Raw genomic sequence first — 21,323 nt, 5'->3', positions numbered from 1 at the left:
CCATCAAAAAAGTAGTAAGAAGTTGAGCAGCTATTAAAACAATTAAAGTGATACAGGGCAGCCCTGGCAATCTCCTCATTAAACCTTGGGGAAACTCCAGATTTAAGATTAAATCAGAGATTAAACAGTTGCCAATGGAGACCCCGATGAGGATGACGAGCATGGAGATGAGATTCCCTGAGATGGCTTTTGACAGTTTGTGCAGTAATTCTTTGGTTATGCAAACCAATTGTTGCAGCAGGTGCTTTGTGGCTGGTCTCAGACGATCTCGGAGATGAAGATGCTGGATGTGGCCAAATTTTTGTATGTACTGCCAAATTCTCTGAAAAGCCTTTGGAGATGGCTTATGGTAGATAAATGAACATTAATTTAACAGGCAACAGCTCTGGTCGACAATCCTGTAGTCAGCATGCCAATTGCACACTTCCTCAAAACTTGCGACATCTGTGGCATTGTGTTGTGATAAAACTGCACATATTAGAGTGGTCTTTTATTGTGGCCAGCCTAAGGCACACCTGTGCAATAATCATGCTGTCCAAAAAGCATCTGGATATGCCACACCTGTGAGCTGGATGGATTATCTCGGCAAAGGAGAAGTGCTCACTTACACAGATTTAGACAGATTTCTCAACAATATTTGATAGAAATAGGACTTTTGTGTACAATAGAAAAAGTCTTAGATCTTTGAGTCCATGAAGCTCATGAAAAATGGGGGCAAAAACAAAAGTGTTGCATTTATAATTTTGTTCAGTGTATGACAGCAAAAAGCTTAAGTTTAAAGTTGTTATTCACCAATAATCTTCTCATCTTTCCTCACAGAGCTATCCAGTTGAGAAGAATATAACAAATCTATTACAATTTTGGAGCTTGAAAGCCCTTCGTGACTAATCATTTTCACTTTACTGAGAACAAAAAGAGCAGCAAAATTACTGGAAGAAATTCACATAGGGTGGAACGACAGAAGAGTGAGTAAATAATGAGAAATGTTATGTTTGATTGAACTAACCCTTTGAGTTCTGAACTTGTCTGTTTTTGTAACAGCATGTTTCTGTATTACATAATCTTATAATTTCTGGTGCTTATTGATTTTACAGATGCTTGCAAAATCATTTGCACTTTAAAGCAATTACAACTCCCTTTTTCTCTTCTTGTTTTCAGTTTCTCCACATTCAGTATTCAGGGCATGCAGTCTTATGGTCTGGAAATACAATCATGGCATATGTTTTGGGTCTTGATGAGATGATATATGACATCAGACAGTGATCTCCAAATAGCTGTGCTTGGTAGAATACCCATTTTATGCCTGCCAGTGGATGAATAATACATCACAACCCCTGAACCGTTTATTAAAATAAACCACATGAGGTAAAATCATGACAACATAAAAATCTTTGGTCAATACATCTATATACAGTAGATTATGCATGGCTCACTTCATTCGCCACTTATCAAACAGAGCATGTATGAATGCATTTCACTCCTGAATTTTATATTTTTTTAAGCCACTGATGATAAGCAAACACTCTCTATTAAATGCATGCTTGATGATCTGTTTAGTCAGGTGGAGATTGAAACAGAGAGATGATGGGGTCCTCGTGGTTGGTTATCACCAAGACACTACGAAACTTATCTAATAAAGTTTTCAGCTGCGAGCGACGCATGTTCTCATTGTACATGATCTCTTCCAGGTGATGATGGCCTCTGAAATAATGCAGCAGCCTACAGAAAGACGAGAAGACACTAGTTTACATGCACCAAAATAATCAGTTTAGAACTAGATTGACAGCTGAATCTGACTGAAAATCCTTCATCTAAACACCTCAATCGCTCTGATTGAGCTTTAGCCTGGATTATATTTTTACTGAATTTTGAAGGGGTGATGTAAATCTAAAATGATCCAAAAAAATTAGCATGTAAATGCTTGAATCTGACTATTTTCTCAATCAGATTCAAAGCTACCTTGTGCACATGCACAGGGTATTATGCTTATATGTACATAATTTTTTCATTTTATGAAAGTGCCTACGCTTATTTAGGCATAAAGACAAATATGACAACTACTTTTTCAGTAGCTCCAGTAACATTTTTGCAGTGACTTTCTAAAGGTTTTCTGAATGCGGCAACAGAAGTATATATTCAGAACATATGTAAAGCATATATATAAAAAAAATTGTGATTCTGATTGAAACATTTAGGCTTCATATAAACATAACATTTAAAATCTAGAATAGTCCTAAATTCATTCTAATTCATGAAAAGCAGTTCATGTAATCATATCTACTGTTCTGTACAAAACTACCTTTGAGATTGGAAAAATGTGCTATAAAAGACACTCTGTCACCTGGCAAACAAGCGTAGGTCCTCGGGGTTCTGTGCTGCTGGGACACGGAGGATCGCCTGCCGCTCATGTTCAGTCAAGCTGGCCAGAAGAGTTTCTGTCATTCTTTTATTGAGAGGAGAGTCTCCTCCAGTTTGGAGCTCAGCGCTAGAGTTATCCATACTGGGACTTGTGAGGGTCATGTCATCACTACTTGCTGCAGAGGGAAAATGAGAGAAACTACTGGGACTTTATTTGATCATTGGAGTATATTTCCACTTATGTGTGTGTGTTTATGTGTGGAGTTGGAGCTTGCTGGGTTACATACTGGGAGAGCCAAAACTCAGGGCGCTGGGCGTGCTCAGACTCCGGCCTGTAACGCGTGTGACTAGGGGTAGCTCCTCCTCCCGCAGATCAGGCTCCTCCTCAATAGGCGGGACCAGCAGACAAACATACGTATGCAGCTGAAACAGCAGCCGGTGCTGTAGCATCCAGACCACCATCTGAATGAGCTGGGCCTGCTCAGATATATACACACATGATGGTGTAGTTACAGCATCTACAAGCAGGGGTGAACTGACAATGCTAATCACACAAATCCTGAGTTCTTGACCCTTACAGAGATGAAATCAGATCCAAACGAAGAAATGCTTTACTTTCCAGCAAATATTTGCTAACATCTGAAACAAGTCCAACACTACTCTAATGTCACCTTTCTACTCTTTCAACATTCACATACAATTGTTGCATATTGCCACCTAGTGGCAGTTGCTCAGAGCTTCTATCCATTCAGAAGCATCCATTACTCTGTTCATTCACATGGTAAAATTATGAATGTATGAATATAACCACTCAAAACAAATGATCACCAATATGTCTGAAGAAAAAAAAAGGTTTTCTAAGACTATTCAACTAAAGTAATTATAAAATGATTATTTCATACATAATTATTCCGAGTTTTTACAGAAATGTAAAATTTAATAATTCTGATTAGAATGCATCACATCTGGTCACCTGAGACTGCACATGGTTTAGCCCTTAAAAGTTAACACATGTGAAGCTCAAATTGTATCTGAAAATTCTGCATGCTCCTATACATTACTCCACAAAGCTCCTGTACTACTTACCATTGGAATGATTTCCGGTCTGCTGTTTGTTAGAAATAGTGAAAAGGCCACTTTAGACTCTTACCTCATGCACAGGGGCATCTAGTGGATTCCTGAACTCAGACAGAGACACAGGAAGTGAGAATTTAGCTAACATGGAGGGCAGGTCATGGCCTGGAAATTGGAGGGCAAACTGCTCAGCCAAAGGAGAATAGCTGGAGGAGAGAGACATGAAATCATGACTTATGTTCTCACTGAGATTTTTGAAGGAATTACAGATTTTACAGCGTGTACAACAGAAAATGTAAACCAATTTAGAGCTTTTTTTTCCTCGAAACCACATACTTACATGCAGATGTTTGCATGGGGAGAGAGCATATACACGTTGTTCTCACAGAGAGGATAGATAATGATGGCTTTACCCCAGTATACCAGATGTGCAGCTATCTGGAAGACCTGAAGGAAGCAACGGAACATTTTAGATCACTGGTTTTCAACCACTAGAGGGCCTGAGCAAACATACAAGGGGACTGACTAAACAAATAAAAAATGAGGTTTAAAATAAGGGAAACCAAATAAAATATACAGCTATTTCCTTCCTTAATTTAACTTCTAAACAATTGTATTTTTCTTTAAAAGAACCAAGATACCCATTTGTAAAAGATAACATTTGTAAAAAATAAATAAATAAATATATATATATATAGTACAGACCAAAAGTTTGGACACACCTTCTCATTCAAAGAGAAGTTTTCTTTATTTTCATGACTATGAAAATTGTCAATTCACAATGAAGACATCAAAACTATGAATTAACACATGTGGATATTATATACATAACAAAAAAGTGTGAAAGAACTGAAAATATGTCATATTGTAGGTTCTTCAAAGTAGCCACCTTTTGCTTTGATTACTGCTTTGCACACTCTTGGCATTCTCTTGATGAGCTTCAAGAGGTAGTCACCTGAAATGGTCTTCCAACAGTCTTGAAGGAGTTCCTCGAGAGATGCTTAGCACTTGTTGGCCCTTTTGCCTTCTGTCTGCGGTCCAGCTCACCCCTAAACCATCTCGATTGGGTTCAGGTCCGGTGACTGTGGAGGCCAGGTCATCTGGTGCAGCACCCCATCACTCTCCTTCTTGGTCAAATAGCCCTTGATGCCTTCAGTGTGACTCTACAATTTTCATAGTCATGAAAATAAAGAAAACTCTTTGACTGAGAAGGTGTTTCCAAACTTTTGGTCTGTACTGTATGTATATATGTGTGTGTGTGTGTGTGTGTGTGTGAATAAATAATTTTTATAACTATGTGCATTTTTGCTATGAATTCACATTATCAGGTAGAAATTGTAAATATCTATATCATTAATTGCAACACACCATGCATGACATATAAATTCAACCATTAAAGGTAAATTCTATTCATTCATTAAAATTAACAAGCAAACAAACAAATACAAATCAAAAGAGTGGGAACATTTGAAGAAAGGTTAAAACTTCTGAAATCCTGAAATTTAATAAAAAAAAACAAAGAGTGCCAGGCCTTTGAATATTGTTGTGAACTATACGGGTCTCTGAGTCATTAAGGTTGAGAATCACTGTTTAAGATTAAAAATAGTTAAGCTCTAGCCAAAAGTCTATGGCATAATGTTATTACAACAGTAGTTTTTTGTGTAGTCTGTCCACTAGGTGGCAGTATAAGACTAGCTATAACAAAATCAATTGCTGTTAATTAAAGTATAACTTTTCATTTTACTCCCTTATCCTGTGGGTGTCAGCACAGCATTAGATTTCTGCCAAAACTACATCTACAGTTCCGTTTTGTCAAACCAGTGAACTATTTTCATGTGTCAAACATTAAGGGAGTACAAGGCTGATAAAAGTGCAAAGTGCTATCTAGTCTTGGACCTGTAGGAGAGCCAGGTCAGCGTCTTGAGCCAGCTGCTGCAGGTTCTTCACGGCTGAGCAGGTCTTGATGAGCCGGACCAGAGCAGGAGAGCAGTCCAGTGGGAGCTGAGCCAGTAAGGCCTTCTCGTTGTCCAGGAGCAGCAGTGCGTGATACGGCCTGCAGGGGGCATAGCATCACAACACTACTTACAGTTCAAATTACTCTCTGGTCTTATTAGCAAGTGCACTTGACAATGCAAGATCGTTTAAAATACTGCTTGTCTTAACACACTGCCAAAAGTTCACAAAATGACATATATATTTATAAAAAAGCTAATAAAATTTTAGTTTTCCAGAAAATAACTGGAAGCAACTAGCTTGCTAAAAATGCAACATGATGAGGGCATGTGACTCACCGAATGGCCTTTAGGCTGCACTCAAGAGCTTCTGGTGGGATGTGTTTCCCTCCTACACGATGGATTTTGTGTGGCAGGCAGAAACTGACCTCAAGCCAGTTATTAATGTGAAGCCGAACCACTCCAGTTGTGCAGAGACTGAAAACAATACAAAATATCATAATTACAAAAATGAGGAGAGCTGTTCTTTTAGTGCAGAATATGTTAATATTTAAAGAACTCCACACTAACTCAATCATTATTAACACCTACTGGTGCTTTTAGTTAATATTTAAAGTATAATGTAATTATACTAATGTAATTTGTTTTTTTGAATAACTGTGTAACATTTCAAAATATTATTTTTCAAACATTACTCTCTTAGCATTATTTCTGCAATTGCAACTGCAGTGTAAATACATTTAAATATACATGTCATTTGATTGGTAACAGTCTATAGTCTCATCATAATTCTAATATAATTTATTGATTAATTGTAAGAATTTAACATAAAAGATGTTGCATCTAATAAAATTAAGAAAAAAAAAAATGCCACTGGAAATCAATTTAGGTGGCAAATATGGACTACTGCTGGTTGGTTGTATTTAAATGTATTGCCATATCAGCTTCATTGACTATTACATGGCAGATACTAAATAAACATCCAACAACATAATATCAGATAACATATAATAGAAACAAACATTTTATCTAATTCAACTTAGACAATTAGACCAGATTAAGCATAATTCTATAAAAAAAAATCATTTAAATGTGCTTGTGATCTTATATATATATATATATATATATATATATATATATATATATATATATATATATAGGAAGTTTTTCTGGGTCCATAAGACCTTCACAGTTTTCCTGATAAACAATGCTGTCTCCTAACTTTGGTAAATGGACTGCATTTAAATAGCACTTTCAACAGACCACATGGCCATCCAAAGCGCTTTACAATTTGCCTCACATTCACCCATTCAAACACCCATTCACAAACCGACTGCGGTGTCAGCCATTCAAGGCGCCATCCAGCTCGTCTGGAGCAGCTGGGGTTAGGTGTCTTGCTCAAGGACACTTCGACACTTGGTCAGGTGGAGCCGGGGATTGAACCACCAACCTTCCGGTTTGTAGACAACCTACATGAACCACTGCCGCCCCGGCAACATTATAAATTGGACAGACCAAAAATATGTTTATAAAAAAGTTGGTGCTACAGTATTCACTGATTTTTAATATTGAATAATGAAAAAGCAGATTTCTGTTGCTGCTGTGAGCTAACTACCGCACAGAATATGAAGAATATAACAAATGTTTTGGGAGTCAGCTGTCCACGACTGGCCTAAACCAGCCAAGGACAAAAACACACTCCAAAAAAACAATAATTATCATCTAATTATTGTTATTGACAAGATCCCAGAATATATTAAGACATTATTTTTGTAAACATCACTCACCCCTAACAAAACGATCAATTATAGTCCTAACTAACCTATCCCTCACTCCTAACCATAACCAAGCCCTATGAGGGGAATCTGTTGTGTTGTTGTCAAAGCCTCTAACCCAGGCTGACAAGAGTGCTTGGGTAAATGACGTACAACATAAACTGACTCACCTGTCGTAGGCCTCTTTTAGGTCTCTTGCTAATTTGCACTTGGGAAGGATCTGGCGAAACGGTGACTGTGGGGTGCCGTCCGCTATAATGAAAGGTGAACAGCTTGGTGAAAATCATGTAACACCTTCAGTAATTCTATTAGCAGGACAAACATCTGCACACTTCTAGGGAACGAGGTCTCACTCTCAGTCAGAGGTGTCAAGTAACGAAGTACAAATACTTCGTTACATTACTTAAGTAGAAATTTGGGGTATCTATACTTTTCTTGAGTAATTATTTTTCAGCCGACTTTTTACTTCTACTCCTTACATTTTCACGCAAGTATCTGTCCTTTCTACTCCTTACATTTTAAAAATAGCTTCGTTACTGCGATTTCATTTCGGCTTGTTTTCATTCTGGCTTGTCATCATTAAAAAAAACAAAACAAAAAAAAACACACTATACAGATAAATCGCGCCATCCGGATGGAGTGAATTTGAATTTGTGGTTGGATGAGAAGGGTCAGGGTATATTCTGGCAAACCGTTTACCAATCACGTTTCTCAGTCGGCAAAGCAATCTGTGGTACACGCCTCTACCAATACGCGATGAGTAACTCGCAAAGCACAATGTTCCTCCGTGTTTTCTCTGCACTATATCATAGAAAATAGGAGGACTGAAAAGTAGAAGGCGGGGCAAAAGTTAATATATTTCAAAGTTAAAGTTCATGCAAACAGATTTTAATAGACAAATTTCAGTCAAATATTTATGGTTTATGCCACATAAATATTTTTAACCCAGTGTTAAAGCAGAGTGCAAACAATTATATCTGGAACATTAGAATACTGTATAATCTATCCAATATGTGCTCACTTCCGCGTATCCATTGCGGGCATAAAGAACAAAAAATCACAATTTTAACAATCACACGCATAGTTACAGTATGTCCAATAACAATATAACACGATATAATAAAAATCTGAGATGGTTTAAATGTCCTTTGAAATCACGCTAACCACTTGTTTTGGTATGTGGGGCATTTTAAGTAGATTATTAATTATTAAATACTATATATATCTATATACATACATACATATATATATATATATATATATATATATATATATATATATATATATATATATATATATATATATATATATATAGTCCTTTAATGTATTTGCATTGTACTAAAGTGCAGTCATTTTCAATGGACATATATGCGGCTGAAACAGGTTGCCTAGTGCATCCCAAATTTTTCAACATGAACATTTTAATATAACATTATAGTCATTATGGCCTATGGCCTTTAGAAAAATGTTTTTTTGAGGAGGTGGGGTAGTGCACAATTGGCCCCTGTGGAGCGGCCTAAGATTTTGTTCTTAATGCCATTTTTTTTCCTTATATTACTTTTACTTTTATACTTTAAGTTTTAAACCAGTACTTTTACACTTTTACTTGAGTAAAAACCTTGAGTTGATACTTCAACTTCTACAAAAGTCTTTTTAAACCCTAGTATCTATACTTCTACTTGAGTAATGAATGCCAATACTTTTGACACCACTGCTCTCAGTCATGGTGGTGACCTCGTCCTGCACAGCCAGCATGAGCTTGGCCTCTCTGGTGAGGTACTGACACCTGCGCTCCTCGTGCTGCAGGGCGATGGCAATGCGACGAGACAGGTTATGCATACAGTTGATGACCGAGGCATCTGCGTTGGCCTGTAGAAGGCAGAAAATCAAGATGAAAGATGGTTATTGTTCGATTAATGTCAGTGACTATTAATTCATTACACAACATTAAATGCAATAATTCATGCATACGATGACTTGATTACACCTTTTCTATGATGAGCATGTTTTTAATTCGTATTTAAATTCATTTCGATATAGATTTTGAAATAGACCTGGAAAATAAATAGATGCATTTAAAAAAAATAGGTAGTGTGGCATAATTATAATTATTTCTTAGAAAAAATATTCTAATAAAGTATTTTTGTATGATTACTTATATTTCAAACTATTTTGTTCAAATCAAAATTCATGTGGTTTAATGGTCATATATATTCATGGTGTGAGTCATTAAATGTAATCTTCAAAACCAACATACTAGTAGTACATTTCTAAGCAATTAGCGTGTATTGTAAATTTTAGATAATTTTTCCCTTTCCTGGACTCATTGTCATTGACCATAATAATTACAGGTACAGCTCTGGCAAAAAGCTGACTTTGTTGGCCTTTGTTTTTGTTTCTAACTTTTTTTTTCCAAAAATACCTTTCACACAGCAAAATTATTATTTTTTTCTAAAATACAGGACCAACGTGCATATCTAAAGCACCATAGTTACATGATTAAACACAAGGAAATAAATCTTTATTAAACACATCACAGAACAATTATAAACTGAAGGTTATATAATCTAATTATAATGTATAATCTATTTATATATCTTATATTTTATATATAATAAGGTATTCCGTTAAATCGACAAGTTATTAAACAAAACACCAAAATACATGACGTGTGTCATATTAATTTGATCATTGGGTAATGGATGTGACACTTTTTTTGTCTATATTAATTTGTTAAAAAATACATTACAAATGCATTAACTTGTGACTTGAATAAACCTCTCCTGTGATAAACAAGTTCTGTATTAAAATAATTTTGATATCGTAGAGGGAGCATTAAGTACAACCCAACCAAAAACAAAACCCTTTAGCAACCTAATATTTCATAGAATATTTTGATTCAAATGTGCACATATGGTAAATTTGCAGATTAATGGTAAGCACAGTGACGGAGGGAGTGTACAGGGAAAGGGAGTGGGCATGCTGGTGAACTGATATGAGCGTGAGTTTGCATTTTCTGCAGCTGGAGCTTTGACTCAGCACTCTGCCGTGTCGAGTCATGGTTGCACAGGGGTGGGTCTGATCGTGTGCAGTCTGATTGTGCAGAGTCCCGCCTCCCTGTCACTCAGTCTGATAGACAGCACACTGGAGGCTTATCACAGTCCACACCCTTTCTGAGAAAACTACACTCTTGACCTCCCAGTTTCACAAACAGCTGATTCGTTGATTCAGTTGTATACATTTTATTTCAAAATAACAAATATCAAACCATGGTTAAACCAACTGATCAAAGTCTCCAGATACTGTACATTTTGCAGTTTATACATTAGAAATGTGTACATTTTATTGCGATATGTAGCAAATATTAAACCATGATCAAACCAAATGATAAAAGTCTTCAGATACTCTACATTCGCACCCTAATTTAGAACAAAATTATACTGTTTTATACTGTATAATGTGTTTTACAGGAATTTTATATTTTCTTTGAAATACTTTGCATTTGGTATATTTTCTAGATTTAATGTCATGATTAAAATCACAAAAATTAAGTGTATCTTATTATTTTTGTTGACCACTGTATCTCAAATAGTGGTGTGCAAATATTTTTTCACTTCAAATCATGATAGTTTATTATTATTTTTATTTTTTTTACATATGTGTTAATGGATTTGTGTTCATTAAGGGTTGAAATATACAGTTTTCTTACCCTTAATGCAAAAACGACACTGAACAGGATCATGGTGGGCAGTTCTCTTTTGGGGGAGGGGTCAGTTTTGGAGACCTGGTGAAGGCAACATGTTTAATAAATAGAATTAGATTAAGCTCATTTTATTTTTAAGCATGTATTTCAAGAAATATTAATGTATTGATACCCTTAAAGCAACAATAAAAAATACTCTGCTTCTGCTTTCTTTTAATGTTATATCATAACAGTGCATTAATTAATGGTTGCATAAAGAGTATTGAAGTTCAGATTATTAAAATAAGTACAGCCTTATAAGACACTACATAGTATTTATTGTTGAGAAATAAATGTTAAATGTAAAATACATTATCTTTTAAGTCTATGAAGATTACACTTTCATTGTGGAGGTTAGTATAACAGATCATGATGCAGCATACATAACAGACAAAGTGCTCTTTTAATAATCTGAATCAATACTAAATTTATGTGTAGCTTGACTTATGTGTTATATATCTGAGATGGTAAATAATGTTAGATTTTCATTCAACAAATGCAGAGTATTATTTCTTGGTAAAGTGGACTAACATATTTTCTCTCTAACAGAAGGTGGAGCTCTTAGCCTGTGATGGTAGTCACCTGTGGATTGGCAATATATCATCATACATACATCACACATAGTTTTCTGATGACGAAACATTCCAGAGGTTTATGGGAAGAATAAATGGTCACCAAAATACGGTTCAAAATAATTTCCTTCACCCTCAGACTATGACCTAACAGCAACATTCAAAAGTCATTTGCAGTCAGTAAGTTTTTATTGCTATTATTATTATTTTAAAGAAATTATACTTTTATTTAGCAATTATGTGTAACATTGAGCAAAAGTGCCAGTAAAGACATTTATAACATTAAACAATAAATCCTGTTTTTTAGAACTTTCCATCAGATTTTGTTTTCCAGAAAAATATGAAGCAGCTCAACTGTTTTCAACATTGATAATAATAAGACATTTTTATTAAGCAGCAAATCAGCATATTAGAATGATTTCTGAAGGATCGTGTGACACTGAAGAGTGAAGACTGGAGAAATGGTGCTGAAAATTCAGCTTTGCATTACAGGAATAAATTACAAAGTCGTTTTAAATCATAATACTACTTCACAATATCATTGTATTACTGTTTTGGTCAAATAAATGCAGTTTTTCTAAAATATTTCAGAATCTTACAGACCCCAAAACTTTTGAATGGTATCATATGTATATCAGACACATCCTGTCTCTTTTAATTGGCCTGACATCTTCCATATAAACATTTGGCATGTCTCACCTGAACAGCATGTGGAGGCTGCAGTAAGGTTGGATGTCCGACGAAGCGCACATTGTCTATTTTTAGTTCAAACTTCTTGCCGCACATATCAGACTTGGTGGCCAAGATGGTGGCAAGAATACTATCAGAAAACCTTTTAAGGGAAATAAACAAACAAACAAACAAACTAACAAAAAAGGAATATAAGACAGTGAACACAGAAGAAGTGAAACTAAAATCAGTTAATTACAGTGGTGGGCCTGATTGGCTTTCAAGATCTAATCTACTCAGCACTGAGAATTATACGCTCTAATATTTCTATGGGATTCACAAGGGATGGGAGATTGGGGAAATTATTTGGTCAAGCCTCTGAACTTTTTGTTTTCTGATCTAAATATACCAATAACCTCTACGAGTTGAGAATGTATGGTGATTGGATCTATCTGGCAGAGTGAAGAACCTGTCCTGTATCTATTTCACCCATTCAGACAAGGCTTTTTAGAGAGAATCAAACCCCAAGAAAAGCCCATGGTTCAAAAGTCAGTGGTCTGATTTAATCTCTTTCAGTGGTGAAATTACTTTGTGAGGGGAAAAGGTTAAAGGAAAACGGGTCTTTAAATGTGATGAGTTTAGGAATATTGCAGTAATGCAGGCCCGTCACCTGTACAGCATTTGATTGAATGATATTTCTTGATTGCAAAATTAACCCAGGCGATTCATTATTGTGGAATAATGAATTTCAAAGAATGTAACAATTATAATATTGCTACTTTTTCAAATCGGTTACTTTAGATTAGATTAAAAGTGATATCGTGATCTTAGATTACATAATAAATAACACACAATTACTCATAGTTTCCCAGATTACATTTTCCATTTCATATGTATGTGTGTGTGTGTGTGTGTATATATATATATATATATATATATATATATATATATATATATATATATATATATATATATATATATATATATATATTTATATATATATATATATATATATATTACACACACACACCACAAATTATCAGGGAGAAAAGGTGAACAAAGATGGGGTGCTCTGAAGAAAGGAGAGGTGGTTCAGCATGTTGTTTAATCTTACCCTGCTACCAACTGTTCATCAGTTAGTGGAGTTTGTTCTCTGAAATGGGGCCATAAAAAAGAAAGAAAGAAAAAACAAAACAAGAACAAACAAAAAGGGAAAATGCAGCAGACAAGTTGCCAGGATTCATGACATAAGGGTGCAAAAACAAACCAAATTTGAACAAGATTGGTCAAAAAGGACAGCACATTTGTTTTCTTTTTAGGTTTTTAAATGTGGCATCAATGTTAAATTGTTATATGTTATTTCTTTTTTTGGCATTATATATATATATATATATATATATATATATATATATATATATATATATATATATATATATATATATATATATATATATATATATATATATATATGTATATATATGAACTTTTATTTATTTTTTGTCGCTATGCAGGTGATTTTTTTATGATTTATAATTTAGCCTATACTAGTAGTGGTAGAAGTGATAATATCTCAAATACACATGAAATTTTACAATGTAGTAAACTTTTAACTAAGTTATTTTCTGGATCAGGCCATAAATATATTGTATTTCTTGAATAGTTCATCCAAAAATTCACCCCCAGGCCATCAAAATGTAGACGAGTTTGTTTCTCCATCAAAACAGATTTAAAGAAATTAAGCATCACATCAATTTCTTATCAATGGATCCTCCAGGTGCCTACCAAAATGAGTTCACACAACTGATAAAAAAACATCCCAATAATTCACAAGTTATACACACAAGTCCAGTCCATTCATTAACATGCTGTGAAATGAAAAGCTGTGTGTTCGTAATAAACAAATACATCAATAAGGTGTTTTTTTACTTTAAACCATTGCCTCTGGCCAAAAGTCCATAATCCAAATCCATCTCCTGTTCTCCACTCACATCAAAATCCATCAACATATTGAAGGTTAAGAACCATTTTAGACTGTTTTCGCTTGCAAAGAATTTTTGATTTGTGCTTATTTCTCTCCTGATTAAAAAAAGGAATATTTCTCTGGAAAACAAAATTTTATGGATTCAATACTGAAAGCAATGGTTTACAGTTACAAAAACCCTTAATGATGGGTTTGATCATTAAAAAATGGGTTTCACTTCAGAAGACATAAACTGATGGACTGGAGTCGTGTGGATTACTTGTGGATTATTGTGATTTTTTTAGTCAGTGGTTTTATTCGGACGGCACCCATTCACTGCAGAGGATCCATTGTTGAGCAAGTGATGCGACGCATTTCTCTAGAACTGTTCTGATGAGGAAACAAACTCATCTACATCTCGGATGACCTGAGAGTGATTACAATTTCATTTCTGTGTGATCTATTCCTTTGAGCACTCACAAATGGACCAGCATAACATCCAGACAACAATCTAAAATTGTCCAAAACAAAAACATATGGCACATTGGACATAATGAACTAATGGTGAAACTGGCCATCTCCTGACATTATGCCAGCACGGATTACTGCATGCAAAAAAAAAAAAAAGCTGAAGAAAACACAACTCTAGTATCATTTACATCAACAACATTCATTGTAGTAAAGAAACTTACAAGGAATAATAAACCCTTAACTCCTGTCTTTGCATAATACCTTGAATCGCCATCCTGGTCCTCTACAGAGTCACTTGAGGTGTTCAGCACATATGGACTCCGTTGTTTTGCTTTGATGGAAGAAAATACACACCTTGAAAAGGACAATTCTTTTTGTATAATGCATGTACAGACTTTTTGCAATGTATCAATTACAGGGAACCGCTGGCGTGGCAGTGTCAGGCTGATACAGAATTACAGACAGAAGAAGAGAAAGCAGGAACACTCACATGTTGCTGATGAAGTGTTTTCAGACACCCTCTGAAACGGGTATCGAAAGAGTAGTTTGTTTCCTCTGCTGCCAGAGCTAACTAGTATAACACTTATGGGACTTGTTTTTTCTCCATTTGGCTGCAGGCTGGATTCGGTCTGTTCCTGCATTAGCTTCACATCTGGATTTAACTCTACAGACCACTGCTTGTACATCTTGACGCGATTTCTTAGGTATATATAATCTCAAGCGAATTCAGTTTGCAGCCGGACAGGTGTGGACAACTGAAGGGTTGCACCGCTTGAGAATTTACCAGAACGAAACACCTGGTGCATTTGTTGAACTGTATCTCAAATAACATGGGGAGGAAATAAACTAAACGAATTTGAGAGATATAAGCAGCATAAAAAGTTCTGTTACCCTGCTCGCTAGCCAAAACCACAAAACTAACGCAAAACAGTTACTGGTATCAATCACAAGATAATAAATCAAAATAATTTATCCACCAGTCACCTTGTGGCGCCATGTGAATATTTGCAACTAATATGACGGTTAAGATTAGCAATGGAAGATGCGTAAATAAAAGTCATTTGGTGTTACGCAACGAGCGCCGTGGAAATACAAATGGCTGGATCCAAAGGTTCCGCATATATCCTATCGGGCAAAAATGAATGAATAAATGAATGAACCACACATTAAGTTAAATTAAAGTTTTAAACATATTTTTAATAAACTTAATACAAATACTTATTCGCTTTGTCTAGTTTTATTTAATTTCCCCCTTAATCATGATTTAACTGTTTAATCTCGCTTACTTCATTGGCCTGCGAAAATGTTTAAAAATATGAAATGCTATAAAAACAGCAGATATGCTAAAATATATAAAGAGATAGAGGAGAGCTGAGTATAATTCAGAAACAATAAATTGTATTCTGTTACTTATTCCAAATTACATGAAAGAAATTATAGTTAGTAACGTAATCCGTTACATTACACATTTTAAGTAAAATATGTGTCAGACTACTTTTTGATTACTTTTGACCCAACTTGTTTATCACATTGATTTAAATAGGATAACCTTGCAATACTGATATAAACATACTGAAAGAAAGAAAATATATTTTATTAATTGCTACACATTACATTAATTCAAGGTTTCCCAAACTTGGGTTCATGAGGGAACTGCAGGGGGTTCATGATTTTAATGAAAAGTTAGTAATCAATTGCATCATAAAATGTGCAATTAAAATAAACTATTTTAAAATAACAATTAAAACAAAACACTTACTAAAATTTTTATATTTTAATCTTTTATCTGCATATCATGTGAACATTAACCAAAGTTAGAGAACTGTGAAGATGGAAATGTGATAGTTAATAATTAAAATATGTACTTTAAATAAATATATTAGGTGAAAGAGATTTGGCTGACAAAAAAAAAGTTTGGAAATCCGTGCATTACATGTAATAAAGAAATAACTTGAATTTGTGAATTTTTATGTGCTTGAAAGACAAAAACCTTCCAACGACACAGTAATATATGGTTAAATAACTACTGAGTGATAATTCAAATACAAATTAATTCGTGATTATCGGTATTTGATGCAATGTTATCATTTATATGTTAGTTTGGTTCCGTTTGTGTTTCCTTTGCCCGGTCTCATCAGTGTTACCCTGTGTTTGGATTATCTGTGTGTTGGATTAAAGACTTTTGAAAACTTAATCTTCATCTTTGTGCATGTGTTTACAGCAGAGTATGACAGAAGACTGGACCCTAAAGTGAAAGTATAGCAGCATTTTTTTTTTGAGTGTGAGTTTAAGTTTTAGTTTTTTTCTCTGACATCATGGACCTCCCTGACATACACCTCCTGCACCATGAGAAAGGAGATCGTTTCCTTGAGTCAAGGAGCACGTGGATGAATTCCTGTGTCTCGCTGATCCACCTTCCCAGATGACTGCTTATGCTTGTTCCTGCATGCCGGCCTGAATACTGCCACATGAGCGCAGTTGTCTGGGGCAGGGTCCTCGAGGAAGCTTAAACACCTATTTGGAATGGGTGCTGAGCTCTTGTGGATCTTCCTTCACCTTCGACCTCACAGATGATGATACCCCTCCCAACCCAATGCCCAGTCATTCACCACCACACTGCGAGGAGCGAAAGCCTGAGCCCACAGAAGATGGAGAGAGCACCTCGGCTGTGAAGTCAGAACCAAAACCAGAAACAGAATTCATTGTGATCCATTAGTCTCTTTGTTTCACCTCCTTTCAGTGGGGTTCCATCTCAGACCTGCTGGGAGTCTTCATCTCCTGGACCTGAAGAGCCTGTGGATCTGGATCATCCTAGGATGTCTCAACTCCACCTTGTTCCGGCAACCAGACACCTGCACCTGCACTCCTCCCACCCTCAATTCCGGCGTGGACCATCGGCCATTCAGCCTCGCCAGGCTCCCTCAGTTAGTCGGCTCCACATGGGTCAGAGATCGCCATGGCTCCGCTGCGTCATGGCTCCATCACAACCGCCTGGATCTTCGGCGTCACTCCACCCCCTCGGCTCTCTGTCTGCACAGTCGGCTCCACCTCCATCTCCGTCATTGCCTCCAGTCGTGCCCATGGTGGCATGTGTTCCCATCATGCCTTGACTCCTTCCTCCAGTGATGCTGCCATGGAGTACATTCCTGGCTGTGGCCTGGGTTTCCATTCGCCCTCTACTGCTCAAGGATCCTCCCTGGTCATCTCCTCCCCCTGCACCTCCCTGGATATTTTTTGTCATCCTCCTCCCAGTTGCCTGTTTCCACATCCCTTTACCTCTTCCTCATCCTCCTCATCATCACAGCTCAAGAACACACCTCCCGGGAAGGGGCATATTGTCACACATCACATGGACTTTTATTTCAGTTTGCACCGTCTTTCCATAGTTAGTTGTCATGGTTGTTCATTTGATATAAAAAAAGTATAAAAAAGTTGCGCACATCCCACAAACCCACACAGGGCTCAGGTGCAGGAAAACTATAGCAAAAATACAAACATATTGTCTGCACACTGATGTAACTGCTCCATAAAAATAATTATTGCTGCAACGTTTTGACCATCAGGTCTTTGTCAGGCACAAATTACGTGAACTGGTACAACTCTTTATAAGTAACAAGTGATCATTCTAATTAGACACATTCAATCACTATGCAGTTACAAAAAAAACCAAAAAAAACCCAGAGAGAACAAGAGAGTGAGGGGGCGGGGACCGCCTTTTAAGGAGCATTTACATCAGTGTGCAGACAATACGTTTGTATATTTGTTCATTTGATTTAGTCATTATGTTTAGGTATGTGTGTTTCATTATCATGTGTATTTAAGTTTGGTTCTGTTTCAGTCTAGTTGTCCGGTGTCATCAGTTCTTGGGTGTGTTGTATGCTACTTCTTCATTATTTCCTTATTGTGTGTACTTATTAAATATTACCCATTTGCCTTCATCTTCATCTTCCATACAACCACGCGCGTGACACTACCCAGTTATATAATTTTTAATAAATAAGTATGACTTATTAGGATAACAAAATCACAAGTTACTAAAACTATCAACAAAGCAATTATAAAACAGTGTAATTACAGCCAACATAGGTTAAATAGGTTTTACTCAGTTTTATTAAAATCTGTTTTAATTTCTACAGGTTTGAATTGTGTACCAATAAAGAATGGACTTATTTCCCTTTTTTATTTTCTGAACTATATTTTCTTGTAGAAATTACATTTGTTTTCTGTAGCTTTTACTCCACAACAGTCCTGCTGATTTTAATGTCATCTTCTCACAGTTGAAAAACATTGACAAAGACTTGGTGGTACAGCTTGCTATTCCTCTCTTCTGAATGTAAATCAGTTGTTCAATGCAAAAAGACAGGAACATGCTCACAATATGTACATAAAACATAAAAAAGATGGACTCACTAAACCAGAATTATTACAACTAACAAATCTAAATTAAAGGAGAGGGACACATAAGTTCTAGTTACCAAATATCTCACACTATGCCATTGACTGAGGTACCAGAAACATCCTAATGTAGGATAATAATGTCTTCACATATCTGCATGGCCCACCTTGCATTAAAGATCCTGGAAACTGCAGAGGCATATCACCATTCTGTAGCATGGCAGAACCGAATCTTGTCAGACACTATATGTTCCCCAAGTCTGCTTATGAACTTGAGAACAAATATGATCTTTCTGATGAGTGTTTTAATAGTAGGCTGACTTTGAGTGTAATAAAATATCACTCCATATCAACTGCTAATGCTGAACATGATGGCAACAGAAATAGTATGTTGCCAACAGAAATAGTCTCTCTGAATTTAAATCTAGATTTAAATCTAGAATGTTCTTTACGTGAACACACCTGCTTGAATAAAGTCCAGAGGGCAAATTTACATTTTATTAAAATATTTTTTATATATAAAAAATGCAGCACACGTATAAGCAATATAAACAAAGGTGTCTGTTCTCTTTCGTTCTTGCTGTTTGATTGGGAAACGTTTAAAAGGCTTTGAGGGGTCTACCCTTTTTATGTTGTCTGATTAAAAACTATTCATACTTTGAAATATTATTATTACAGTATTTATTTAAAAATTGTAGAGTGCCTTAAAAATAATTAACACACTGGTAAAACAGGCTTATACTGATTTTCTCATCCTCCGAATTATACTTATTTTCATTATCATTAAAAAATAAGAATAGAATTCTATTTTAAATTAGACAGAAATATTTTTTCTACAACAACAACCTTAGTGTTTACATCAGCAAAACCACCATAGCCTGCAAACTCAATAATAATGATAATAATAATAACAACATAATTTAGTTTATAATTCCAGAGTAATTAAGAGGTGCAAAGACATTTTTTTTTTTACTTTTAAACTTAAAATGGTCTTTTCTGTTCTGTGTTTCTTTTTCAAAAACTGCGTCACGGCATTTGCTGCTGTATCAATGCAGCAGCATCCGTTTCGATAACACGGATCAGCACAGCCCTATTTAAAGCCGTATTCCACGTGCCCCATTTATACTTTGAGCACCTGCCCCTCCAAAGGTCTCTGTACGACCCTGAAAATGTGCATTTGTAAGGCAAATCATAACTGTATAACTGAGGTGTTATGATATCCTTATTAATAAGCTCAAACTTAGAAAATAAAGAAGCAGCATGTACCCTGAACTTATCTAGATCGACGTTGAGTTTGCCGCAGTGGAGCTGGCTGAGTTGAGAGTAAGCGCCTTTGATGTTATCCAAGTTCTTCACGGCTTTGTCCGACGCATTTAGCACTGTTCTGCCATGCTCTCACACCTTGGGATTGCAGCTGCACTGGATAGGTTTCCAAAGGCACCGAAATACCGCTGAGTCAATGGATAAACAATCAGCACCCTGTCATATGAAACAATGAAAATACATAAATCCAAAGTCTATTTAAAATACATCACTGATTGAACAACCTGGCATATAGACCAATATCATCTTTACAAACTATCAAATTACCTTGCTGGAGCCTTTGGTCCGATTTCATCAACGTTAATTTTACCCAAGACACTCGCAATAGGTTTTCAGAATCTGACCACTCCACCATTGTGATTATCTCTTTTCTTGTTCAACAAGCGTGACTGCTGAACATAGATGCTCGGGGAGTTCCCTCCGCTCCCACTCAGGCGCCGAGACTGATTGGCTGTGTGGTTGTTCATATTTGGATCCGAACCGAGCTAATGCTATATTTTGATTAGAAACTGCAAAGTTAGATTTGTCAGCAATATATTTCAAACATCACAAAATAAGTAGGCTATGGATTTATTCATCGAAATCACGAATGTGGATGCCTGCCCCGAAAAAAAATTGACAACTTAATCGGTGGCAACATATAGAGGAAAAACTCGAGTTATATCTAACGTAAAATTAACCAAAACGAACGCATCTAGATAATTGAAGTTTTTAATTTGAGCGTGTGCCAACTCTTTTTGCTTTATCTGGACATTCAGACCCGCTCCTCCCATTTCATAATGTTCTTAATTCGGTAAACTTTGATAATGTCCTGTCATTTTTGAGTTGCTCCACCCTTTAGGTGCCATTTGGTGTCCCCGAATGACCCCAAAGCATCTTTTAGCCTACATGCAAAGACAGCGGAGTGAATTATATCTTACTGTTATTAAAAAAAGAAGAAAAAAAAGAAAGAAAATGTATTATAGTATATTAGTATAATTACATCACATTAGAAAATTAGTATATTATCACATTGTTCAGTGAACAGACAAA

General features: G+C 35.8%; 2 protein-coding genes across 5 annotated transcripts in view; both read right to left on the bottom strand.

The window, feature by feature from the left end:
* LOC132149435 (hemoglobin subunit alpha-1-like) overlaps positions 1-21,323 on the bottom strand; it is an 86,215-nt gene that overhangs the window by 31,478 nt on the left and 33,414 nt on the right. The gene's annotated exons all lie outside the window — the stretch shown is intronic.
* LOC132149428 (GATOR complex protein NPRL3-like) lies at positions 1,331-20,478 on the bottom strand. Of its 4 annotated transcripts, none has more exons than XM_059558662.1 (14): positions 20,235-20,478; positions 14,835-14,904; positions 13,257-13,295; positions 12,173-12,305; positions 10,869-10,943; positions 8,875-9,028; positions 7,330-7,411; positions 5,724-5,861; positions 5,329-5,485; positions 3,773-3,879; positions 3,509-3,638; positions 2,646-2,835; positions 2,342-2,534; positions 1,331-1,719 (listed from the first exon to the last, which is right to left on the bottom strand). In XM_059558662.1, exons 4-14 carry the CDS (start codon positions 12,257-12,259, stop codon positions 1,554-1,556), a joined length of 1,479 nt encoding a protein of 492 aa, XP_059414645.1. In that variant the 5' UTR covers positions 12,260-12,305; positions 13,257-13,295; positions 14,835-14,904; positions 20,235-20,478; the 3' UTR covers positions 1,331-1,553. The 4 variants fall into 4 exon arrangements, with proteins under 4 accessions (XP_059414645.1, XP_059414643.1, XP_059414646.1 ...); XM_059558660.1 differs by lacking the exon at positions 20,235-20,478 and adding an exon at positions 15,064-15,628; XM_059558663.1 differs by lacking the exon at positions 13,257-13,295.

This window comes from Carassius carassius, chromosome 9 (assembly GCF_963082965.1).
Source record: "Carassius carassius chromosome 9, fCarCar2.1, whole genome shotgun sequence".
Lineage (NCBI taxonomy): Eukaryota > Metazoa > Chordata > Actinopteri > Cypriniformes > Cyprinidae > Carassius > Carassius carassius.
Note: the sequence above shows the minus strand (reverse complement) of the source record. Positions and strands in the feature narration are given on the sequence as shown.

Coding starts and splice junctions, on each gene's coding strand:
- LOC132149428 (XM_059558660.1), bottom strand. CDS start 15,259: ATGTACAAGCAGTGGTCTGTAGAGTTAAATCCAGATGTGAAGCTAATG. Junction 10,944..12,172: donor AGCCTCCACATGCTGTTCAG/GTGAGACATGCC, acceptor TGCCTTCACCAG/GTCTCCAAAACTGACCCCTC. Junction 2,836..3,508: donor TAGATGCCCCTGTGCATGAG/GTAAGAGTCTAA, acceptor ATATCTGAGCAG/GCCCAGCTCATTCAGATGGT.